This window comes from Cicer arietinum, chromosome 5 (assembly GCF_000331145.2).
Source record: "Cicer arietinum cultivar CDC Frontier isolate Library 1 chromosome 5, Cicar.CDCFrontier_v2.0, whole genome shotgun sequence".
Classification (NCBI taxonomy): domain Eukaryota; kingdom Viridiplantae; phylum Streptophyta; class Magnoliopsida; order Fabales; family Fabaceae; genus Cicer; species Cicer arietinum.
This window is the reverse complement of record NC_021164.2, coordinates 78,168,103-78,194,907: the sequence shown is the minus strand read 5'-3', so window position 1 is coordinate 78,194,907 and position 26,805 is coordinate 78,168,103. Positions and strand designations below refer to the sequence as shown.

The 26,805-nt window shown below is 29.9% G+C and overlaps 5 protein-coding genes across 6 annotated transcripts; all 5 read right to left on the bottom strand.

The window, feature by feature from the left end:
• Positions 1-7,064: 7,064 nt before the first annotated feature.
• On the bottom strand, positions 7,065-8,059 carry LOC101501916 (RING-H2 finger protein ATL80). The gene has a single exon (XM_004500779.4). The coding sequence runs from the start codon at positions 7,912-7,914 to the stop codon at positions 7,318-7,320; it is 597 nt and encodes a 198-aa protein (XP_004500836.1). The 5' UTR covers positions 7,915-8,059; the 3' UTR covers positions 7,065-7,317.
• A 1,828-nt stretch (positions 8,060-9,887) lies between these two features.
• Positions 9,888-12,574, bottom strand: LOC101502247 (outer envelope pore protein 21, chloroplastic). The gene is made up of 5 exons (XM_004500780.4): positions 12,415-12,574; positions 12,225-12,299; positions 11,997-12,149; positions 11,797-11,895; positions 9,888-10,146 (listed from the first exon to the last, which is right to left on the bottom strand). The coding sequence occupies exons 1-5, from the start codon at positions 12,505-12,507 to the stop codon at positions 10,063-10,065; spliced, it is 504 nt and encodes a 167-aa protein (XP_004500837.1). The 5' UTR covers positions 12,508-12,574; the 3' UTR covers positions 9,888-10,062.
• A 1,336-nt stretch (positions 12,575-13,910) lies between these two features.
• Positions 13,911-18,775, bottom strand: LOC101502563 (dolichyl-diphosphooligosaccharide--protein glycosyltransferase subunit 1A). Its single transcript, XM_004500781.4, has 10 exons — positions 18,541-18,775; positions 18,226-18,270; positions 16,888-17,525; positions 16,664-16,811; positions 16,401-16,577; positions 15,967-16,035; positions 15,779-15,868; positions 14,771-14,929; positions 14,462-14,686; positions 13,911-14,354 (listed from the first exon to the last, which is right to left on the bottom strand). The coding sequence occupies exons 1-10, from the start codon at positions 18,643-18,645 to the stop codon at positions 14,163-14,165; spliced, it is 1,848 nt and encodes a 615-aa protein (XP_004500838.1). The 5' UTR covers positions 18,646-18,775; the 3' UTR covers positions 13,911-14,162.
• Positions 18,776-19,910: 1,135 nt separating this feature from the next.
• On the bottom strand, positions 19,911-21,909 carry LOC101502879 (peptidyl-prolyl cis-trans isomerase FKBP18, chloroplastic). Of its 2 annotated transcripts, none has more exons than XM_004500783.4 (6): positions 21,581-21,908; positions 21,433-21,503; positions 21,260-21,346; positions 20,731-20,880; positions 20,569-20,628; positions 19,911-20,214 (listed from the first exon to the last, which is right to left on the bottom strand). In XM_004500783.4, the coding sequence occupies exons 1-6, from the start codon at positions 21,876-21,878 to the stop codon at positions 20,161-20,163; spliced, it is 720 nt and encodes a 239-aa protein (XP_004500840.1). In that variant the 5' UTR covers positions 21,879-21,908; the 3' UTR covers positions 19,911-20,160. The 2 variants fall into 2 exon arrangements, with proteins under 2 accessions (XP_004500840.1, XP_073224661.1); XM_073368560.1 differs by lacking the exon at positions 19,911-20,214 and adding an exon at positions 20,238-20,439 and having other exon boundaries at positions 21,581-21,909.
• Positions 21,910-22,539: 630 nt separating this feature from the next.
• Positions 22,540-26,569, bottom strand: LOC101503406 (MLO-like protein 9). The gene is made up of 15 exons (XM_004500784.4): positions 26,072-26,569; positions 25,929-25,986; positions 25,422-25,840; positions 25,148-25,264; positions 24,984-25,041; positions 24,821-24,909; positions 24,661-24,735; positions 24,466-24,554; positions 24,300-24,349; positions 24,167-24,207; positions 23,605-23,778; positions 23,476-23,511; positions 23,310-23,377; positions 23,165-23,225; positions 22,540-23,079 (listed from the first exon to the last, which is right to left on the bottom strand). The coding sequence occupies exons 1-15, from the start codon at positions 26,201-26,203 to the stop codon at positions 22,801-22,803; spliced, it is 1,746 nt and encodes a 581-aa protein (XP_004500841.1). The 5' UTR covers positions 26,204-26,569; the 3' UTR covers positions 22,540-22,800.
• Positions 26,570-26,805: the final 236 nt, after the last annotated feature.

Sequence of the window (26,805 nt, the reverse complement as noted above, 5' to 3'; positions counted from 1 at the left end):
GAACAAATACAATGTCGCATATATATGACGAAATTAGAAAAAAATGAAAGAAAAATTAAATAAGTATGAAAATCACTTATTTAAATAAATAAATAAACAATAAATTAATATAGATGATGTCAAATTAAAAAATAATCATATATCATCTCTATTCAATGAAAAAATAAAAAGAATAGAATACGAGGAGGCGTGAGCTACAACAAGTTACTTATGAAGATGCACGTTTTAAAATATTCAAAAACATTTTTTTGACATTTTTTTATTGTTTCAAAAATCTAGATATTTGCTTACTTTAAAAATTTATTACCTCATCGTTAATTAACACCATTTTTTTTTAAATAAAATAAAATATATTTTCAATAAATAAATAAATTATTATTATTTTTAATATTTATGTAATCAATTATACTATAAAAATTTAAGATTATCCTCTTCATTTTCAATCATCGCAAGAAGATGAGGGATGAAAATTATGATTTATTTAATAAATAAGTTTTTTTTTTCACAAAAAGAAAAATGAAGTAAGTTTTACAATTTAAGAGCTGAAAACTTATGATTTATTTTTTAAAAAAAAAACTAAAAGGGACATGTGTGTAAAAAAATGTTACACTAAATATTTGTATTATAGATATTAAAAAAATACAAGATAAATGATGATAACTATTACACAAAAAATATGACAAAAATATGTTTTAGTAATAAATAAATAAAAAATACATTAAAATAAATATTTTCCACTAATATATATTAGAAATACGAAACAAATATTAAAATAATATAGACAAATATAAAAAAAAAAAAAAAATACACATATTGACATATAAAATAACGATAAACGGAACATTTATAAAATAACGATGAATAAACCATACGACGCAAGATTCACTGCATGGACCCAACTCTCAATCCAGAAAAGGGTTAGGCCTGTCCCAAGGACATGTTGCTCTCGTTACTCCACCTGGACAATATAATAAATAAACACAAAAGACAACAAAACTTAAAAATTGTAATATTATTTTAATTATATACATAGCATGAAATTTTTTATTTTTATGATGTGATAATTTATTGTATATACATCTCAAATTAAATAGAAATATAAAAAAGAATTATACTTATTTTGAATATAAATAATTTTAAATGAATAAAAATTTATGTAATTAATCTAAAAATTATCAAATATATAAATTTTTATTGACGAAAAGTTGGGATGATAATGGATATGAAGACAAATATAATGGTATTTGTACTTCTGTATATCCGTATCTGATAATAAATTAGTAAGAATTATATATTATGATGTTTTTTGTTTATGTATTAAAAGTTTTTAGGGTTAAATATATTTTTAGTCTATTTAAAATTTCATTTTTAGTCTCTATAAAATTAATCGACCAACAGTTTTAATTTCTATTTAAATGAAACATGTTTAACTGTATTTGTTAATATATTTATGTTTTATATGTTACTATTGTGTTGACAAAATAATAGGAGAAAAATTATACATAATTGAACATAAAAAACAATTTTTATATTACTTAAAAGATGATATTCACATATATTTACCAATTATATTCGCACAAATATTAAAAAATTCGTCAAATATATATCAATAAAGTTATAATAGCAGAATAATCTATATATGTTATATTAATTGTCATATTTATTTAAAAGTTGTTTATATTTAAAATTAAAATTAATAAATGTATCAATGGAAAGATTTTTTATTTTTCATTTATAATAAGAGGCAGTAGATCGTAGTGAGTCATACTCATTGTCAAAAAACTATGAGGCATACCCTTTAACCCAAACAAAGCCTAACTATTATTCGTGGCCGATTGGTATTTGCAAATTGCAAATAATAAAAAGTCAAACCGACATCCATCGTTAGTGTGTTTGGTAATGAAGGTAATAGTAGCACTCAAATACCACTTCAAGAATTTTCAGTGTTTGTGGTTTGACTTTTGTTTCTATCATAAGCATAGCCACACATGTTGGGGGTCCTTCCTTTATGAAATTAGAGGTATTGTCTTCTATATTTATCACAATGTCTTCTTATATATCCTTCAAATTAATTAAGATCTCCCTTTGACTACTACGTGAGTGCGAATTAATAGGCACATGTCCATCCCCATGGGATTTTTAAAATCACATCCTTAAATCATTTGAAGATGCATGTATCTTACATGTCACGATAAGTTTATTTGATCAGTTTCATTTCATAATTACGCAAAAGTCAATACTACTAAGTTATACATATGCCCAATCAAATTTTATTACATGCGAAAAAAAAAAATTGATGGATACATATAAGTGTATATACTTTGAAATCTTTCTTTGAGGAATGATTGCGCCATAATTTTCAATGTATTATGTAATGTAGCTTAATTGTTACTTTTTTCCCCCTTTTTTTTCTTTCGCTTTTGCTTTCTTTTTTTTTTTATTTTTTTATTTTATAATTATTTTTTTGTGAATTTTTTTTAATTATTTTTTATTCTAGTTTGTTTATTTATTCTTATAGTACAATGAATCTAGAACGTTAGGGAAAAAGTTAAATTTAAAAAAAATAAGATTCTTAACTCTTTAAAATGGTGACCGACTTGAAACTAACTAAAAGGAATACCTCATCAGTTTTACTTTGACATGAATTTGTTAAAGAATTGTTATATGCGAAAACTACGTCAAAACAAAATTTGACTATTTTTTTTAATTGCTTTAGATTATGTTTTCACCAAAAATGAACCAATGGATCCATTATCCTATCCAAGATAATTGATTGTTAGCTATAGCATTTTCCAAATTCAAAAGATATGCAACCAACATCTTCACAAATTGTTTCTTATACTAATTTTCGGTTTAATTTTAATAATGTGACAAGTGAAGTATTTATGTTGCAAATGAACTGATAACATGAAAATAACTTGTCTAGAACGAACTTTCAAACAAAGCGACTTAAATTAAATTTAATTGTTTTTGTGATATAGATTAATACATATTTTGATGATATATAAGTTATATAAATGAATTTTAAAGTGACTTTGTCTAAACAATGACACATCAGTTCACACATAAACATGTCTCTCTGACATGTGATCAAAATTTAGTCTCAAATGCATAATGAAAATGTTAGACATTTTAAAACAGAAAATCATGGATTATTTTTTGTCAACCAAAATAATGGATTTAAAATTAGAGAAATACAAAATCATGAATAAGATGAAATGCATGATCTAGAGTATATTTAAGTTTTATATTTTAATATATTTATAAAGTTACAGCAAACTAATTTTTTTCTTTCTTGAGGAACATATTTAACATAAATATGGGACATGCGTTTATCAAAGTTAAGTTTATTGAGAGACGCATAAATCTTAGCATACAGATGAAAATCAAAGAATATATATACAGTTGTATAAATAACGAATTTTAATCAAATGGAATTCATATATAGTTTATCATGAAGGAAAATTCTCAATATCCTAATTCTTTTTTTAACAAGGAACAAGACGGTTATACACAAAAAAACTTAGTTCTCTCTTCTTTGGTTTAAAGATTTTTTATTCATTTTTTTAAAACATTTAAGTTATTATATTCATTTCTTTACTTAAATATAAGTGACTTTCTACACTGATTTAACATTTTTTTTTATGTTTATTAATGATTTTGTTGTTTGAGTAAAATGTTGATTTATTCGTTATCGTAGTGTAGTATTTTTTATTTTTTTGTCTTAATATAGTATTTACATATGCAAATAATTTATTTTGTCGATAACATATTTTGATTATGGGGTTTATGGAGTCTACTATCAAATATTTGACTATTCTCCACTTTACAAATAACTTGTTAAGATGTGCTTGTATTAATCATATTAAATATCATTTATAATCTATATGAATAAACATTGAGCACCATTAAATATTTTTAATGATGAATGACATCAAAGATTGTAGATCTTACATTATTTAATCATTATTAACCGGTAGAAGATATTAGTTTAATTGTTATGATGAATATCTGTTTGATTTTTTTCATTAGCTTTTATAATTTTTACGTGTATCGTTAATATGTTTTTTTGTTTTTTTTAATCTTTAAATATTCTTGTACTATTTTTATATTAATATAAATGAATGATGTTTATTTTTCTGTAAAAAACTTTAAAAAAATATTAACTTGAATCATTGAATCCATTTATCGTACAAAATATGATAAAGGACGTTGTAGAAATAAATGCCAATAGTTGGTGTTGGTCCATATAATTAAGAAAATAGACTAAAGAATGTTTCAAGATGTGATATGCAATAAAAGAAGAGCCACACAAATTGTATGAAAAGTTTTAGCGTACAATTATAAGATCTATAATGTTGTATTAGACTACAGATTTAAAAGTAATGATAAACAAAAGTGTTTAAAAAATGAATCAAACAGGGACACAATGTTTTGTTTTGTTTTTTTTTTTACCTTTTTAACTTTTAAAATTAAATTCATCAAGACATTTGAATCTTGAAATTGAATACTTAAAGAATCAATTTAATTAAATTGCTCTAAATTAATTAAATCATATATAAACACATCAAAGACAAGCAAAAACATCAACCATTTAGAAAAAACAATGAAATTAAATTGAGATTTTGTTGTTTCCAGGAGACAATTCAGCCGTGGAGTTAAAAAACATTTAAGAAATATTAAGGAAGTCTTTGTGCGTGTTTAATTTTAGGATAGAATTAACAAAATTATAATAAATTATTGAAATCTTACAAAAATTATGAGTATAACTTTTAAAAATCATAACCTCGATTTTCTCATTTCTATCGTCAAATCAAACTTTGACTCAAATTGAAACTCGCAACAACTAATTTTTACCATTTCACTTATTATTTTTAGGATTTTGTCCTCCACCTCGTCTATATTAATCCACATATTTTTTTGATCAAACATTATTGATCCACGTATAATTTTCAAGACCATGACACAATTTGAGTCACTAATATTAATGTTTATGTAATGACATTATTTAAGAACCTGTAATTATTACAATATTGCATCAAATAAATTTATTAAAAATATATTTTCTACAACACTTCTTAAAAAATTTATTCAAACAAACTATAGTACTAAAACTTTTTATTTTATTTAAAGAGTTATTAGTGAAACTCATATTTAACGTAGAGAAATTTGATATTATAAATTCAAAAATACACTTCAACATATATATTATATTTTGACAACCTTTTATTTTCTGAGTTTCACTTATAAAATAATAATAATAATAATTTATTTTATTATATGTTTATTTTAAAATAGAAATAATATTTAGTTAATATTAATTGTTTTTGGCTTTACTTACAAATGTCTTAATGGTATTAATGGTATCACTTATAAAATAATAATAATAATAATTTATTTTATTATATGTTTATTTTAAAATAGAAATAATATTTAGTTAATATTAATTGTTTTTGGCTTTACTTACAAATGTCTTAATGGTATTAATGGTATTGTTAAGAAATAAAAAATAATTCTTTTGTATTAAAAATAATAAATAATAAATTTAAAAAAATTTAAAAATAAAAATTTCAATACATTTTAAATAAATATTTTAACATTTAAAATAAAAATCCCTCAATATCACTAGTATATGGTTTACTTTACACGGCACAATGACAGTGACATAGACATAGTGATACCACATACACAGTCCTATAATAACATTCATAAGCTTTTTTTGATAGGTCCGGCTTATGCCACTTTTTCCAGCAACGGTCCACCCTCATCCACCCCTTTCCACCTTATTCTTAATTCCAATAGGACACTGCCACTTCAAATGTTTGGATCATTCCCGATTCACTTACCACACAATTTTCCAATCATCCAATAATTAATTAATAACATTACCTCGTCAACTATGACCAAAATCCTTCGTCACACAACAATAAAATTATGTTATAAAATTATAAATGGCGGTTAAATTAATTTATAAATTTTGTAAATTAAAAAATATATTTTTAAAATTATAAAATATTTGATATTAAATATTTTGATATGTCATTGTAATTAAGTATAAAATTTATTAATGTTAATTTTATATTAATATTATTTTTAATTTTATTAATAAAATTTTATTATCTAAAAAAATCTGTAAATTATTGTAATTATATATAAATTAATTATTAATAAATTAATACATGATATATTTAAATTTAATAAAAAAGTTAATTAAGTTGAGATGTCATTTAATTATATACCACACTATATTTTTTAACTCTAGAAGTTTAAATATAAATTATTTTAATTAATATACAAAGACCGATATACGGGTTCACTCCATAATCATCACATGTTTACTTATTATCGTTGCCGTTTACTCATCCGGAGACTCTCTATATAAGATCTTAATCATGTTATTTTCTTTCGATGGCTTGTATGCCAACTTTATAAAATACATAAAAAATACAGAAATTAAAACGAACAGGTCAAATGTGCAACACCGGAATTCATATTTTCCGATTTATAGGGACCTCACTTTTTTATGGTCAGAGAATCTATTCAGTCTCAGCAGTTGAAATTTAAAGTTTGGTAAACCAACTGAAAGTTTATTGCTTGACTATGAATGCCGCGAATCCAATTCTTTCATTTTATATATCAACCCTTTTACACTGTACACGAATAAAATATTCATGTTGTCGATCAACATTTTCCTAATAATCCACTAAACTTATTCTCTCTTTTTTAAATATAGCACCACTGAACTGCAAACTTTACAACAGCAAATTAACAATATAATTAAATTTCCCTTTTCTCAACATTCTTCTTGCCGCATGTTTGGACTAGAGCGCACACCAGAATAATTACACTTATTAACGTTGCGGTGACCTAAAATGTGAGTGATTCTACAAATACATGGTGATACAAAATATACATTTAATTGAATTTGCATTTGCATTTGCATGCTTAAAATATACAACTGCATCTATCGAGTCGTTACTCTGTCTCGAACAGTTTTTTCTCTCAATTTTTTTTCATATTGAACAATCACAATCAGAAGTTGAATCATAAAAACAAAGCTGTAATAGAAGGAAAAAAAAATGATTATTCAATCCAGTTGAACTTAATGGACGCCAAATTGTACAGATTCAAATTTACCGCAATCGACTCGACGGAGTGCGAATGCAACAACATAACTTGTTCTAATCCTACGCGCTATATCTAATTAACTACTAATTCCTATTCGAATTTCAATTTTTAAACTATTATTACACACAATCCTTTTCATGCTTATCTTAATATACACAAGATTAATTTGAAACATTCACTAATTTTCAGTTAAGGCAAGAATCTATTGCCGTCGTCCTCCCTTACCTTTAATCTAGTCTCAGGCTCCGGCACCAGCGCCGGCGCGGAGCTAGAGCAGGCAGCGGTATTAGTAGCAGTAGCAGTAGCGACGGGGATTCCACCGCATTTGTCGCATCTAGAAACTACCAGAATCTGACGGCAAGACGGACACGAAGAATGAGATCTGAGCCACGCGTCGATACAAGACACGTGGAATCCATGACCGCACTGAGGCAACACTCGGATTTCATCTCCGGCGGTGAATTCGCTCAGACAGATCGCGCAATCGGAGAATTTAACAGCAGATTCGGCTGTCGCTGTGTGTTTCGGAAGAGAGCGCAAAACCTTCTTCTTGACGCCTTTGTTAGCTGCAGCAGGAGGTGTAGTTGTAGACGTGAGGGTGGTGGAGGAGATACGTAAGCGACGAAGACAACCGCAACGTGCGACGGCGACGAGACCTAGAACGCAGATGAGTGCGCAGAGGAGAGCGGCGAGGATAACGACGAAGTCGGAATCAACGACGGAGGAATCAGATGAGTCGGAGGAAGACGAGTTGAGCTCGCCGAGATATCTGAAGGGACGAGTCATGTGAATGAATGAGTTGAAAGAAAACTTTGTGTTGAGTTGTTTGTGTGGTTAGCGTTTTAGCTTTTGCGTTGGAGAAGCACCACTATAAGTAATCACGATTCACAACTCCACTGCACTTCTTCTGTCTCCTTTATGCATTTTTGGGAAATGCTTAAGACATTCAAAAATAAAATATGTAATTTAAAACTTACTAAAATTTTAAATTTTGATTTTTTTCTTTTGTTTGTGTCTTTTGTTTATTTAGTTTTTTTAACAAATACTTTTGAGATATTTATTAATATGACACTTTATTTTTTTTTTGGATACAATACTTTATTACTTATTTTGATAGAAAATTACTTTTATAATCGCTTCACTTTTTCAAACAAATCTAGCATGTAAAAAAAAATCTTGCTTTTATCTTACCAATCATATTGTAAGCGTTGTTTTTTTTTTTTTTTTCTTGAACTACTTGGCGGCTGACAACTTTATCTACAACTTCATTAAATATGAATTGTTATACATTGTAGAATGATAGTGTAAAACTTTTTTTAAATATGCATATAATTCAATCTTTTAGTAAAATAATTCCACATTATTCAATCATAACATAATGTCACTTTTTATTTTAATTCATAAAAATATTTTAATAAAAAATTATATAATGAAACACGATTGGGTGTATGTATAAAGAAATATTACATCATTGCAAATTAAATCCTTATCTTTATAAGTCCCATATCTAATAATTGTACACATACAGTATATATATTTTTATAATATTATATACAATTGCATATTTTTATGAAACCATGCTTAAGTATTCTTATCCCCTCTCCCCTGTTTTTTATTTTTTATTTATTTTATTTTTATTTTTATTAACAAATTTATCGGGTGCTGTAAATGTTTGTTTATTAACGTATTGATAATACAGTTGAAATGTTATTAATCATAGTGATATCTTTACACTTTCTTGGTTTTTGCTTTAAAAAAATCTAGATGATAGGATATGATTGAACACCTATAAATTTATTTTTGCACAACAAATTCATAGTAATTAAATTCACTTTTGTTTAGATCGAGTCCAATAAAGATAAAGAAAACAAAAACGCAACATGATTGGGACACAAAGTAGTTGGTCACAGTGACACTTGATCTGAAGAAAAGGATGGAGCAGGTAGCTACAAAATAGCCTCAATTTCGTATGATTTATTTCTCATATAGTGTAAGATTGGACAACCAGACTACTCAATGCTTGGTAAAATATGCTTTAGTTTGGAGTGAAACGTTTCAATCTGTAATATACAAACTGTATAGTGTTGGATATTGTATCTCATGGATAAATGAGAGGTTTCTTGTCAAACAAAATAAGAAAATAGTGTTTATACAAAAACTCATGAACTCTTCATTGCAGTTAACAAAAAGTTTGAAAATGAGAATAAAAGAAACCTAATTTTTAATATGATAAACAAAGGCAATTAATTAAGCTAACAACCATCTATATCTAACTCACCTATCTTCTAACTAACCCAACTACATATAACTAAATTATTCATTGATGTGATGCTTCATTAGAAAATAGATTCGGGGCAAACAAGTAATAATATTTTCTGTTATAGCAATGGATCATATTCTCAAATTTTTGGTGCAATTAATTTTAGATGCAAAGATTCTATATAAATGAAATATAAATAATAGTCAGCCCATTTGCATTTCTTTAACTGCTGCCTCACACCAAGGATGCACACACGAACTTGACTTTAAGCACACACGAGACTTTTGTGACATCCACAAACAATGCTTAAATACCAGTTACGCATTGTGGTATCATAGTATTTTTGGACATTCTCAAACTCCTTCGGATATCTTAACCACTTGAGCGTATCATTTCGAATTAAAGTCTTAATTGTTTGTTGCATCTAGTCTAGTATACATAGTTTAATTCATACACATGATTTTCTTGTAAGAATTTTAATATATATTATCAAATCAAATATTAAATCATGCAGATTTATTTTCAACTGTATGGCACTTCACTTTAAGGACCGAATTTAAATGTATGCATGGTCCCTTTTCTTGGGTGAGGCTAAGGGTTGGGGTGAAATACATAACATGTCTAGGAAAAAATGATAAGCAGAACATGTCTACAGAAAAAACGATCTGCTATTCTCATAAGTCATATCTCACATTCCATCTACCTTTGTAATCTGCATTAAATGTCCAATTATTCTCCCTAATCTGCAGATAAGGAACCTGAAACAAGTGGTTTAAGATAGAATTCAGTATTAAGGAGAGATAACATGAAAAAACTATAGCATGGCAAAATTAGAGTAAGGAACATTGAACTAAATCATCAAAATATTCGGTGAAATGATCAGCTGCATCTTTAGAGATTCTGCTAACTTCTTAATTCCAAAAAATTGGCAACAGATGAAAAATCAACAACATATTATAGTAGTTTAACTACCTCATTAACTAATTAACTTTTTTACTTAACTGCTGCACCGACCGACTCATCTGTCAAAATTAAATCCTGGTCAAAACCAACACTTTCCAGTTTCCACTCCCAAAAGACTTGCCTCCATTAATTGCAATGCTCATGTCGTTAAATATAGATATTGGACATGACTATAGCATTAACACACATTGAATCTAAAATTTCTATTTGTCAATAGAACATTTTTTCGAGTTAGCCAAAATCTATATTTGGTAGTTACTTGTACCCCACGACCATTGAGGGGGCCAATTACAAATAGACTATATATAAACCTTTTCAATGTAAGTTTTAGAACTTTTGTTGGTGAGTGGTAATTTTAGCTTTAAGAGTAATTAACGTGCTTGGGTTCAAATCCTAACTCTACCTTTTTCGTCAAATATAAATCACTAAAATAAAACAAAACATGCTGAGGCAGATACTCGAACCCATGACTGTTTGTTTATATGTCAAAGGCGCCTTCACCACTGCACCAATGTGACATTCATGTAATATCGTGAAACAAATGATATATACAATACATAAATATCATTGTGAGTATATCTATCTATATAGAATATTAAATTTTGGGGTGGCCATGGCCACCTCCTGCCCCCAAGAAGATCCGCCCCTGCCCACAACAGTTCAATCTATAACCAACTCACTTATGACTCATACACAGAAGAGACGCAACCCTAAACCAAAAATAACAATATCGAGATAGAGAATGCAATAAAACAAAAAGGGGTAAAAGACAAGATGCCAAAAGACAATAACATTCTCACTTTCCTTTGGTTTTCTTTTCCTGTATATTTAATCCCTCCAATTCATCTGTGTACCATCGACAAGGATGGGTGCTAATAACCTAAGCCGCTGAGTCTTGACACCATCATATTTTCACGACGAACACACTTGAGCAAAAAACAAACTGAGCCATCTCCAATGCCAATTCTTAAAGGTAAGAATTGGTTCTTAAAAGTTCCACCATCAGAAGAGGATAATGTGACTACCATGTGTAAGAACCATTCTTATCCAAACCATTCTAAAAATATGTAGGATAACTTGTATAATCCATTACAAGTTCTGAAAGAGTTGTACCGTAATAGTGAAAGTTGTTTAAGTTCTTAAAACTGAAATGGCATTGTAGTATAGGATCCGCTAAAAGTAAAGAACTCTAAATCGGTTGTATCAGTGGAGATGCCCTGATATCTATACAATCTAATGACTACAGCCCTATAACGTGAAGCCGAGATAGCTGAGGGTAAAAAAGGTTATATGTCTTTACAAGCATGTATACACACAAAACATCAGTAATGGAGATATCCATTTATATGGATAAACAGAGAAAATCCTCCTCACTCAGGGTCATATGCACAACACAACAGTAATAAATTTTGCAAATTGCAATTGAGAGAGAAAACAACTGAAACCTGTTCAAATATTTCATAACCAAGTCTGAGTCTGACATCTTGGTCCTTCTGAAAATTGAAAACACTCCACGAAAACTCGGCCCCTCCTTTAGATTTCCTCTAGAAAAATTGATAAAATAAAATGATTCAGCATTGCATTAGAAAGACTAATTCCAACACAGTGTAACAGAAAACGGAATAGAAATGAAAACATTGTTTACCTCTTTAAAATCTTTGTCAACATCACAACCTCCCTTAATTTTGAAATTGACAAGACCATCCATAGTGACAGGAAATGTTTTCTTAGCAAGAACAGTATAACGTAACTTGTCGTGTTTATCATATCTGACTCCAACACCAAGTGTTGCTGATAACTAAAATAATATCTCAACAAGTATTAATAATGAATGAAAAGAAAGAAAGAGGAAAATGAAGAGATAATAACATACATTTGGATAGAAATGTCTAATGAGGGCACTGAGAGTACTTGGTTGTCCAATTCGTGTGTCAAGTTCTCCGCGCAACTTGTAAATTGGGATGATAACAAAAAAAGAAGAGAAAATGAATGATGAGTGTGTTGTGTTGAATGAATTAGAGAAAGATGTGATTAGTGATTAGTGATTAGTGATTAATTAATACCTGGAAGAAGGTATTGGTGTCGATTCGAAGTTTTTCCTTGGCGTGGATTCTTAAGGATTTGGAATCTCCTCCATATCTAAGAGAAGTCTCCATTTTGGAAGAAGATAAAACTAAAAATGAATTATCTTTTCTCCGAATTTTAATTTCTTGATATTACACAGCCCTAGAACTACGTCCTATTCTTCCTGTAGATGGGCCTCTTGCATACCATTTTGTATAGGCCCAACTTTATTCACTCTTATTTGTGTGTTTCTTCTCGTACCACCACTAGTATTCTCAAATACACACAAATATTTTGGTCAAATGTAAAATGCACTTTCCGATCAATCAATATGAACAAAATTTTAGGGATTTTTTAGGAGACTTGCGGGTGAAAAAAAAAAAAGCTTTTCTCCCATTTTATTCTACACATGATGCATTTTTTTTTTAAAACCCCAAAATTTTAGTTGGATTAATCAATTCAAAAATATTTTTTTATATTTTTAAATTGATCAATTCAAATTCAAATGAGTATTTGAGAATATAGAAAACAGAAATAGAAACTCACAATATTATTATATACTAAAATAAAAAAAATGGCGATATCTAATTTTACCTTTATGTAAAACTATTTCACAACACCTATACATACAAATATCCTTCTGCCTCTAATTCTTTTTAGTTATAGAAAAATTATATTTATTCAATTATTATTTAAAAAATGTTCAATATAAATTTTATAAATAAAAAATTAAGATAATTATAATAATTACTTAGATAATTTTAAAAACAAAAGACGTTCATATATTAAACAATGACTAGTTAAATTAAGATAAATTTAAGATATTAAACTAAGATAACTATTAATTAACTAAAACATTTAAATATCTGAACGTCTTTTTCATATAAATTTTATAAGTTAAAATGATTTTGAAAAAACAATACATATATGAAAATGTTTTAAATGTTCAATTATTATGCAAAAGATATTCAACATTAAAACTAAGATCATTTTACTTAATTAATAACTACGATAGCTATAGTTACCTTAAAAATTCCAAGATAATTAAAAAAAAATTCAGATATAAAACAATGACTAGTTATTAATAATATATATTATTAAAACTAAGTGATCGCAACACTTGATTTTAATGTATAGTGCACTATTTAAAATATAAATCAATATTTTAAAATGTCCTGTAAATGACTGAATCGTGTAAATCAAAATAGTATACGATTGTTTGGGAAAAAAAAAACAAAAGTATATCAAGGTCTTAATATGGTGTTGTATTACAGGTGACTAATGATTAAAATAGTATAATTATATCAAGGTCTTAATCTGGTGTTGGGCGTCTGTATTATTATATCGTGGGTGTTTTTGTTACTAGATTAGCTGCTTTGGAAATTGGCATTTATTATATATAAGAAAATCTAGTGATGAATAAGATGGTCTTTGAAGCGTTGTGTGAGACTAAATATGAGCACCTATACTAACAGGATCCAAACACTAGTTTGCATCGTTGTAGGAGGCTAAACTTTCCATTAGACTCAACTCTCATTGGTGTAATCCATATTCTAGTTCTAGGTATAATTATGCTCAAATTATCATATAATATTACGAGTTACTACTAGTACACAATAGACTGCAACAAAGTTCTCACCCGCACAGCACAAGTATCAAACCGCAAAAAAAATCTGATCTAAATCATGTAAAGCAAGGTCAAAATGGGAGCACGTTATCATCTCGACTCGAGCAGCATAGTCATCTATCATATCTCATCAATCAAGTCCATAATATCGTCAATCTCTAGTCTCAAAGCTGCAATTTTCTGGTGATGTAAGGCAACCCGATTCTCAATTTCCCTTCCTCCTAACTTCTTCTCATAACAGTCTACAACAGTAGAGTGTTTTGCCATAAGCTTCTCCTGCAAATCTCTCTCCTTAACAATGACCTCCTCCACCTGAAAAACCAAAAGATAAATTATGGAACTATAAATCAAGAGGGAAATTCTAGGTGGAAGAAAGTATTTCTACTTTATCATTAATTTTAAAAAAATTCCATCATTACCTTGGGTAATATTTGAGCGGCTTGTGGAGAAGACTGCAAAAATGCCACTGGTGATTTCAACTCTTTCGTGAGCTCTTTCAACGAACTATCAACTGATTTTCGGGTTGCTTTACATGCTTGAACATCTCCTGTCCTAGAAAGATCATGCAACGATGCTTCTAGCTTGTCATGTGTAGTTAAGCAACGGCTAATGATATTATGGACCTGACGAACAGTTGCTTGAACCTGAATGATGAAACAAAAGTGTAATGTATAAGTACCATAATCAATTACAAATCCTAGATTTTGTAAATGACACCAGTTGATTACCTCTTCCCATTGGATCTTTGCCAAATAAGATGCAGAAGACTTGGAGATTGACAAGTCTGCGTGCATGTAGACAATGGAAGCAACAAATAGAAAGAAAAACCCGGAAATCAACATCAATGGCTCCCTAAGCATAGAAAGGCAGTTGAACTTATAATAGACCTGCAATATAGGCAATAGTAATCAGTAAGCAGTACACCTAACAAATACTATATCATAAATTAGAAATCACCCTGTGATCAAGTCACAGTTTCTCTTTTCTCTAGCTCTCGTGTCTAGCAATATCTCCAACCCTTATTTCATATTTGGATGGGCCGACGAATTATACTAGAAAAATGAAAATAAGTCTTTTAAGTGTGAAAGTATTAAAAAAAAAATTATATTGAGTCAGTCTAACTCATCCTAACAAAATCTACTTACAAGGTGAGGGGTGCCTCATCTTTATAAAACTATTTTGAGGCCTTATCTCTTTTTGTTATGGGACTTTGATATTCTCAATACACCTCACATCTTTTTATATGGGATTTTGATATTCTCAATACACCTCATGTCCTGCACTGCTGGTCTTTGTGCATGGATAATTAGGCGGGTGGTCTAAATGGATAGACTCTTATACTTTATTATGTTTTTTATATCGAAACCAAATCATCCTTACAAAATCGGTTTGTAAGGGAAAGGTACTATTTTCAGGCCTTACTTCCTTTCAACTTGGGACTATTTTCTCCAATAGAAAAAAAAATCCAAATATAAAAATATATCAGTAGTGAGCACCCAATTCAATAATGCGACCAATACATGAAATTCAGGATACTAATATTCCATTTCTTGTAATAAAAATTTAGGAGTATGTCACCTTTAGTCACGTTCTTCAGAATCTGAACCGTGCTAATGTCATTCTTACAAACAAGATGCTTGTGGATCATATCAAGTTAACAATGCATTTTATATTGTAGGTGGCTCACTAGTTCAAATTCAGCAATTTTAGCTTCCTAATCGATGCAACAGTAATACCTGAAAATGCTCATTATGCTCAGGCACAGCATCGTTCTTCTCCAGCACAACAACAGGTCTACCAGCAATATCCAAGTGGGAAAACTTCGTCTGCAACAATTATTAGGATGGACTGTAAAACCTAAACAAGGGAATGGCAGAGATATCTATGAGCTATATTTTGGAAGAAGTTGTCAAAATAGTAATACCTCCTGTCTTTGTTTCACAGGAAATGGAACAGATGCTGAAATATCTTTTGAACCCTCTGGCAAAACAACCTGAAAGTTGCAAGCACCAGGAGGATGTAATACTGAGTCATGGATACACCATATATTTCAATGAGAACAACCAAAGAAAAGCAAGAAAAATTGTACAAAAACGAATCCTAGGTATATTTCGAATTTAGGAACGATTAACAATTCTTGCATCAACAAGTGGTTACTTGTACAAAATAGTTAGAGTTTGGACTTATATTCTCAACTTAATCATGGACAGCTAAAAAATTAACATTTATATAAATTAATTATTAGTGGTAAAATGTGATGTTGTATAACGTACATTTACAAATTCTCCAAAGTTTGCAACCAACAAAAATGAAAAGAGAGAAAAATATGTATTGACAAGATAAAATAATCTCACTCACCTTCACAATAAGAGTGTCAATCACCAACTCATTAATAGGGGAACCAAAAGAGATATTAAGGAAGCGCTTGCCATCCAATCCAAATAAAAAGTCCTTAAGTGGCAACCCATATCCAATGGTAAAAGCAGTTTTCCAGCCACCAAAAATTGGGTACCTAGGTTCGATCACCAGTTCTGTCTGTGATTTTTCAAAGAATTACTATTTTAGCAAATGCTAGAAACAATATTTATGACTAAACATTAATCAAATGGGACAATATCTACCTTTTTTGAGTCACCCCATAAACTAGAAGTGGAAATGTTGCCGATTTCATCCCTGTAGTAAACAGAATGAGCTCTTGGGGGTAGCTTTGCAACAAGACGCCTAAAGGCTGATGCTCCTCTTACATATGGCCTGGCCTGATAGTCAAGCCTGCAGCAGAAAAAAAATAATTATTTCGTGACAAGCTAACATTACAAATAACTCAGATTCACGGAAACAAGGTCACCTTGAAAATTCTCCTTTGCTCTGAGCGCCGCCATGAACAAGATTATAATGCTCTGTGATCTGCACATTGCCCCAATGGGATATCTCAATCTCCCGCACCAACTCTTTAGCAACGGCAAAGGGTTGATTATTCTCAAAGTGGATAACTATTGGCAAGTATGAGAATGGAGGAAGATTCTCATATGCACCATATTTCAATTCAGATCCCTGAAGTTTTGTATCTTCCAGTTTTGTGTAGGACTCTACTCTTGCATCAGGTAATTTAACAGTGAGTGATTGGACCTTTACAGCATAAGGAGAAATATAGTATGCACTCTCTTGAAACAGCAGAAGCTGGATGTCAGCTTGAGTAATTTTCTCTGGAAATGGTTTCAATATGTGGGAAAAAACGGCCAAGACATCCAACGTCAAACTATCTCCCTTCCCAAGGCCTTTAGGTAAAGTTACGGAGTAAATTGTCAATTTAGGGGGAACGCCTTTAGGGTGGACAACTTCAACAGGTAAACCAACACCAGAAGACGTTTTCGCCTTTCCCCTTCCTTCATTAAGGGTTGCTGTCAAGTGTGCCAAGTGATTTACATGGTTCTCAGGAAAGGACAACAAGATTTCTGAAACTATATCAGATCCTGTATTCTCCACCTTTAAAAACACGGACATGAAGTAAAAGTTAAGGAAGTTAATAAGAAGAAGAAAGAAAACTAAATCAAAATATGATAGGAAATAAGATATAAGACACACGAAAAATAATTATATTAAGTAAGCGGCTCTCACAACAGTTATACTTTCAAATATAAACCTCTCATTTGCACAAGAGTGAAAGACAGACATTGAAAATGAACTTATTATTCTGCCAAATTTTTAAACTAAAGTTTATGATGTATTTCTCCTGGAAGCTTAGGTTTCCAACTACTTAGGCTCTATTTAGATAAACAACTTAATTCAGCACTAATAGCATAAAAGTTTATCATATAAGTGCTTATCTATAAGCTATTTCTACAACAAAAGATAAAATAAAGTTAAATTGTTTTCATATAAGCTATAAGTTGTTTTCATAAACTATCCTAGAGAACTAATATAAATAAACTGAAAACAGCTTATAGACATGTTATTTGTTGTTTATATAAGTTCTCCCCATAGAATCTCACAAATGTCATTAGATAAGCTCTAATAAGTCAATCCAAACAGGCCCTTACCGTGTCCTTGTATTTTATGATTTAGTAGAAATGAGATGCATTAGTAAATAAAAGTTACAAAGTTTTGGAGACAAGTAGCATCCATAAAAAAATCAATAAATAATTATAAAATATATAGATACGAAGATGAATGATATTTTGAGCACCTTGAGTGTAGTAGTGGTGCGGACAATTTGCGACGACAGATCAATCTGCAAAAACATAGGGAAACGACAATCAGAAGAAGCATATACCAGCAGCGATAAATAATAAACATGGATAAATGCAGATTTCTATGCTTTCAATTGAAATCGGCATGAAAATTATATAACCAATGTAGAATTATTGAAAAATTGTAGATCGGAGGAAATGAAGTGAAGCGGTATTGGTTAGTTCTGGAATTCTGAAACCGAAATCGTTGGAAATGGAAAAGCGGAGATCGAAACCCTAAAAGATAAAATGAAAGGAATGAGAAGACTTACACGACGGTCAACCTTGGTGAGGATCAGATCGGAGGCGGAGGCGGAGAGCAAATGCGAGGATAGAATGGTAAATGTAAAGAGAAACAGATTCAACCTCGTCATCATATTCTGCTGATGCTTCAACTCATTCACAGCACAATGAATCAAAACGCTCTTTACTCACTGAACCAAAGAGCACAGCTATTGCAAACTATAGTTACTCACTGCTACTTTGTTTTCTTTCTTGTTCGAATGTTGGCGTGTCATTTACCATTTTGCACCATTGTAATTAATTTTAGATTTTTTTTTAAATGTATTAAATTCAGCTTTTGATTTTTCAAAAAAAAAAAAAACTTTTGCTTATAATTTAATTCATTAATATCGGCTATTAGAAAACTAAACTAAACTTTTTTTTCTTGAAATGTTGGCTTGTCCTTTAGAGTTTTTCTCCAATTTAATTTTTACAATTTTTAAATTCATGTTTATATATCAATTTTCCTTTACTTAAATTGATGGATTTTCATCTTCTAATTAAATGATTTGGAGTTTAAGTCGAATTCAATATAAAAAATATTGAAAAGTATGGAATTTCAAAATTTTGTAAAAATATCATATCAACATTGTAAATAAATACACAAAACAATCGATTCAAATTTTTAACCTACTATAAATCTCCGCACAAAACTGTACACTAGTTTTAAGATAGATTAGTTCTAGTGGATGGTGTCATTGTTATCAATCCTTCGCATATAATTAACTTTTGTTTTCAATACTATAATTAATCTTTATACACACACAAAGAGTTTTATTTATTTATTTATTCATTTATATAATACACAGTAATTTTTATACATCATGTATAAAATTTAACATGTTCACACATTCAACACTTTTTTTTTCTTTGAACACACATTCAACACCTTTTCTATAAAATAATAAACAAAAAATTTTAAATAAAAAATTTCTCAATAAGTAGACAAAGTCTAGTAAATTTCATGCAATTCAAAAATCGATTGATAATTTATCATAATACTTCATTTTTATTTTATTTTATCAATCTATACTTTATCTTTATAAGTAAATAGCAACCATAAAATTATAAACTTGCAAATGTCTAAATTATAATATATAGCATTTTATATACATGGTCATCAAAATAATAAACCAACACGAATTGACCATTTAACTGATTCATAAGTGATCAATGGTTCATGTATTGGAAAGAAAGTGTAGAGCATATTGTTAGCTCTTCTTGTTTTCAAAGACAACCATTTCAACTAGGTCTAACCAATGACACCATATACTAGATAACAATTACAGAATTTGATTGGAACCAACTCAGGTCAAGGTTATCCCGACAAGAAAGAATATCTGTGAGTAGTACGTAGATGTCATGATAATTATCTGTGAGCATTAGACATTGGGGCAGGATGTAAATACAATCAAAAAGTCAAAACTGAAGCTTCTATAATTTATAATATACAAAACAAGTGATCCAAATATATACTGAGATGACTACAAGAATGGAAATAAAAGGTCAATGGGAAAAGAATAGCCGTAGGCCTTTTTGTAGCCTCATATGGTACAGATTCTTTAGTTAAATTATCAAGTACTTCAAAAGAATCAACTCAAGCTCACTCTTCAGGTAGATGTCACTTGCAAAAGTTCAATATTTAGTTCAAATGTAGCTCCAGGCTGCAACAACATAAACAATTTAACAAGCTCAGGTTGTAGGTTTGTCATTGACTCGTTGTCGTAAAAAAATTAAAGGATAGTGATATAGAATGTGATTTTAAACTTGTGGATAGAAACAAAAGGAGTGTTTTCTAAGCTCATTGTCCATAACTTTTATCCAATCAACAACGAGTTACAGGTGAAATGTCAATTTCATGATCATGCTTCTCCTATAAGGCACTTGTCCTAAGTGAATGTTTCGTTAGAATACATAGATTCACGAGAAAAAGACATCAGATCAACAAAGAACAACAGAATATAAGTTAAATTAGCATCAATATTGAAAAAAATGAGATGAAAAAAACAGTTGTTTACCGGAATCTCATTCATTCCCTTTTTTCCATACCCTTTTTCAGGAGGAACGATCACAGTTCGCTGCAACCATCATTTCAAAGAACAACAAAAGTCAGGACTTAGGTAATAAAAACAATAGATGACACACTACAACAAAATGAAGGGATGTATTTCAATATTCACCTTTCCACCAACTCGCATTCCTTCAACTATTGTGTACATTGCCGATGGAGGTTTTGGTGCTGCTTGTGCGGAGAATAAACCATTTGGGTTGTCTACAAATTCGCGCTTCCTTTCCTTTCCAGGTTGAGCTCCCACCTTGAATTCATATGGCTTTCAAGAGCATAAAACAGGTATTCATCAGCATTCAGCACAATCAAGTAAAGCTTAAAACAACCATCATTCTTTCTTTCTTTCTAGGCAAGAGATCACTAAAGTATATAAGAAATATGACTTTGGACACAGAACTCAACATTATTTAACTAATCTATTATATGATAAGCTAACAATCAATAATGGTTTAAACAAACTAATAACAACTAACAGTTAGAAGTAGAAGATTAATGATAAGCAAACTAACTAATCTATTATATGAAAAGCTAATATTAGTAGCTTATATTTGCAACTTGCATTGATCTGACACAAACAATCAAAGTGAACCACTAATCAACTTGCATTGCTAATAGTATATGATAAGCTAACTAATTGGAACCTGAGCAATAGCACGATTTCCAGCAAGGAGTTTAGATTCCCGACTTGAAATGGCTGTAATTCCGCGATACAAACAATCAAAGTGAACCTGTAATGAAGAAGAAGACATGAAGAGTAATTAAGAAATCTGGAAGAAAAGAATTAACAACTTCCACTATCAAAAAGTGAACAAACCTGAACAGTTGAACCTTTTTGAGCAATTGGACCTTTTCCCTCAACGAAATCAAAGTATTTTAATCCATCAGCTGTCACAAAAAAGAGAGAGATAACTAAAAATATTTGTAGAAACAATGAAAAAGTGAAGTTGGAAGGAGAAACGAACGGGCAATGAGATAATCGTCGATGGGGATGTTGTTCTTCTTGCGTCTGTCTCTGGCTTCAGCTGGAGAGAGGAAAAGAAAGGTGAAAGGCAAAGAAGAAATAAGAAGCGCGGTGGATCTTCTCGATAGAGAAATATCATCAGAAAGTGAAACCGCCAATGCCCTTCGTTTCATGCTCATGTTTCTTCGCTTAGAATTGGAAAACGCATAACTTGTGTAATCAATTTTACATTTCTCTACTAACAACCAACTTACTGAATTGCTACTGCAACTGCAACTGCAAAATGAAGAAGAACTCATTGCTAATTCAAGCCACAACCTTCACCACCTCACTTTATTTTTTAACTTATCCATTCTTCAATTTTTTTTCTCCTTGCTAAAATTACCCATCTGCCCTTTATTTTAATTTTTTCAATTTCTTTTCTCTCCATTGTTATTTTTAAAATAAATATTGATATTGTTAAATTATATATTATATTATTGATTTAAATTTAAAATTTCGTAGTTATGTGTGAATTTTATGTTGTAGCTACTACTTCGTCTACAAATTAAAAAAAAATGTTTAATCATTATTATGATTTGAATACAGGTGACACTGTATATAAGTAATATAAATTTATTTATCTATTTAAAAAAATGTATTTATGCAAAGAAAAAAATGTATATCTTGCATAAAAAATGTATATATAATTTTAGACTTCGATACTATTACTAAGCAATATTTGGGTGTAGCAACTATGAAAATATTAGATTTAGAGAGATAATTTTATTTATGAAGATCTAATTGTCTCTATAATTGTTGCAATGTACAATTGCTGTAATAAGAAATTCTTACACTAATTTTATATCAAATTAAAAGTATTTATTTATTTTTTGCATAAAAATTAAAAATTATTTTTAGGCTTATTAATATAATAATTTAAAAAAAAATCTAAGTAAATATGAACAAAATGTAACTTGATAAATGTGTAATTCAATATGGATTATAGTTGATGAATTAGTTTACAAGCATATATATAGCAACTAATCTGAACTGTGGTGCTACAAAATTATATATGCAATGGCTTAGGGTAGTTTGCTAATTCTACTAGTAGACAAACTCTATTGAACCCAAGGTGCACAAATGGGTTATTATTTACATTTAATGAATTACCATAGCCCTGCATTTGTAGTTTGATTGATTGATTCAACATATTGTATTTATGTATAAAGTGTGAATGAATCAGGGTCCAGTTAGAAGGTCACGGTTATCATAGTGGTCATTATCCACACTAGTGAGTATGGTAGCTGTGCCATGTTCCTGCAATTCTGTTTCTGCACTTGTGTTTATATTTGTTAATGGAGAATCCAATGGTGACCCATCATCCATTGGACTACCTAATGTTCTTGTTTCAGTTGGACGTTTGATTGATGGTTTCTTATGCATTGCTTTGTTACGCCAATTTTTCAATGCCTTTGATGTTTGTTCATCAAATATTGACCTCTTCATTGTCGATCCCATCTGAAATTTATATCATCACAATAAATTAGTTATATTAATTCATTCTAAGATCATTTTAGCTTGTAATGTTGTAAAATCAATTTACCTGAGTCACTAATGCATAGAGAGGAAGTGTTATATAGCTGCAAACAAATTGAGCACCTAACCTGCAAAATTCAAACAGTGTAACAACTGATATACAAATATTTGTCGAATAAGTAAAAAAAATTGACATAAATTTATTTGCTTACCCAAGAGCAACTCTCACAATCATAAAACTATCATCCTCGTAAAAGCAAGATGCCCAACCAAATTCATACTGCATCACAATGAAATGTTCTTAAGGTTTTATAAACAAATGCATACAATCATGACAAGAAAACAATAGTATCAAATGTTTATTATTATTATTATTACCCATGTCCACCAGAAAAATGTCAGCTCAAATGCATTCTGGACATATAAAGAAAAACATCAAATTGTAAGAAATTATTTTAATATTCATGATATCATATAGAATGTTATAAATAGAAGAAAATTGTATACCTGAAAGAGAACATAATGGAGGAGATAAAGAACTAACTGAGGCCATTCAAACCAAAAATTCTTGTCAGAAACTTGTACAAGAGGAATCCCCTGCACTACTGCATGTCTTTCTTGTATGTCAAGTGCCATTCGAGTTATAATTGCTTGAAGCTTTGTTCCAACAGCTAGAATCACCTTCAATTAAATCAATTATTAGTCCTTTGTTTCTCTATAAACATAAATGCACACACTATTAAAACAACAACTCTGATTCAAAAGAAAATAGATACTAAAAACCTAAATTTTAGAAACACGATGTTTGAACACATAGTTTGTTCAATTGTACCTATGTTTTTTACTGCAAAGCGGCTCCAGTACATTTCTGTTATGATTCAAGTTTAGAGTTTATAGTGGAAATTTTGTGTTTAAATACTACGGTCTAGTTCATAAAATTGCCCTTGATTCGTACTGCACTATGTATGTATTAGATATAAAAGTTAGTTACACTAATTAGTTAATTACTCTAGTAAATTGTTCTTCATGCACACACATGCGCACACACCGAAGCTAGATAGATACTTACTACAAGTGGAAGAAAAGAAACCCAAAATGCAGCATGCCAACCTGAAAACAAGTTATAGCAATAATAACAATCAATATGAATTTGAGTGCTAAATAAAGAAACTAATCAAGAGTTAATTAGGTCAAAGACAAACCGTGGACATTTAAAAGCAAAAATAACACCACTGATGCCCAAAGTAGTGGACTGCCAAAAAACATCCATTAAAAGAAACCATAAAAATCAAGAGACTGATTAGGAATAAAATACAGATCAAAGACATGATTAATGTTGCCAAGTGTTGGCAAATTTGTCAAAATTACCTGATTCCTACAACTACCTTAAAGTCATCTTCTAATGACCTTTTGATATATTTTTGAAAATCAAATTTACTTCCAGGTGCTAAATGGACCTAAACATAAACAAAAAATGAATTAGGACATAAGTTTATATATATGTGAAAAACACAAACATTAGAAGCATAAATAATACTCATATTGCATTATAAAATCACTAACAGAAACAAATCCATGTCGCATCGTCAAGTAATCAGCCCTTCGAACCGATCTGAAAAATTGTCTAAAGAAACATACCTGAAAATTGTTCAAGAAGATTTTATTTCAAGAATTGGTTTCTTATTATCATAATTAAGTTGAGTTGTTAGTGATGATTGCTTACAAAATAGAAGGAAACAGGTGTTTTAGTCCAAAAACTGTTGTGATCCCTCACAAATGATGTCTCATGAGTAAGTCTGAATCTTCTAGGATCTGAATTGTTATTACACAAAATATGTTAAAAAAAACCTTAAAACACATCAAATATTTATATAACGCTGTCGTACCATTCAAGGCATCTTCATCCACGACATGGTCCTGTTCCCATTCCTTCCATCCTTTAATCTATCATACATATATACAGTTAGTTTCTTCTTAGATTATCAATGAATAGCATATTTTTCAACTCTTGAAGTCCCCTAAATAAAAATAAAAATAAAAATAAACAAACCTTTGCTCTACCAAGTGTCATTGTAATGGCACTGTATATCACATGGAAGACTGCCAAGAAGAAAATGAAAATATGTAATTGATGTAACCCATTCACTGCTATAAGAGGCACGTACCCCTACACATAACAAACCAACATTCAACTGTTGAGTCTAAATTCATTTCAATAACTATTATTATTCAACAAATATTGTCAATCAATTTACTAAGTAAGTAGAAACTAGAAAATGAACCATTTTTTCAGTATGATAATATTTTTTAGTAAAGTAGATTACCAATTTACATCCGTGTCCTCCACCACCACCGGAGAGAACCCTACGTTCATATGATAAGAGTCTGCGATGATGTTCGCCTTTAGACGGCTCAGCCTCCTCGGCCGGTGCCTCATGTGCCGTTGGTGGAGGCTCATGTTCTGTTGGTGCAGGCTCATGTTCTGTTGTTGGAGGCTCATGTTCTGTTGTTGGAGGCTCATGTTCCGTTGTTGGAGGCTCATGTCCCGTTGTTGGAGGCTCATGTCCCGTTGTTGGAGGCTCATGTCCCGTTTGTGCCGGCTCACTTGGATGACCAGCTTGTCGTTGATCCAAGGGAAGACATGGCAACATAGTATTTGAATACCTCGTTGGAATACAAACTTTTGATATGTAGTTTTGCCCAAATGTTAAAAGCAAAGAAATAAATCCCAAAACCATAAGCTCTGCAATCCAATTAAATTCATCAACAAAACATTTATACTAACATATTATTATTATTATTAATAATTCAGAACAAAAATGTTGCCTTACCGGCTTTAATCTTTTCAAGAGCTTCTAGCAAAGCATGTTTCTTTTTCTCTTCAAACACCTAAAAAATAATATCAATGGTACGTTACATGATCCACAAGAAACAAAAAATAAAAATGTTACATTACATGTTTAAATAAATATACCTTTGCGATTTTATGTATGAGTTTTTCTAACGATATGGAAATAATAACAATAACTGCACAAACCGCAGCGACAGCCCATGTAGGAGTTACATCTAGCTGCCTTTCGTCACCGCCTCCTCCTCCTCCCGACATTATTATTGATTATTATTATGATATAATTATAATGAAATAGTTAATATTCAAATTAGAACGATGATTATGAGAATTTGTTAAGAATACGAGTTTTGTATGAATCAAAAAAATATTGAGGATACAAATAATTTGATGGCATCCTCGTGCATTCGTTCAAGAGAACCAAATTGTTTCCATATGTTGTTGTTATTGCATTCATGTGACAGATGCAAGTGTAAATCAAATTGTTTTTCCTATGTTGCATTCTATTCTAACTCTAACCTACAAACCACTGCAAATGAATGGAGAGGAACAAGTGACGCTTAGACTCTGGATTTCATTACACACATCTAATCTAAACTACTAATTTCGGCCTTTGTCCTGCCTCTAGTTATTTAACAATTACATATACTGACAAATGGCAATTAAAATATGTACTCTGTCCAAATAAATATACATATTACATTTTTAAATAATGATAGGTGTACATTTCAATTTTCCATATACTCAACATTTTTCTTTAATTTATATGCACCACTGGATCAAATTATTTTATTTTTAACTATGTATGGATCATAATTAATCTCTAGATTAATATATATATATATATATATATATATATA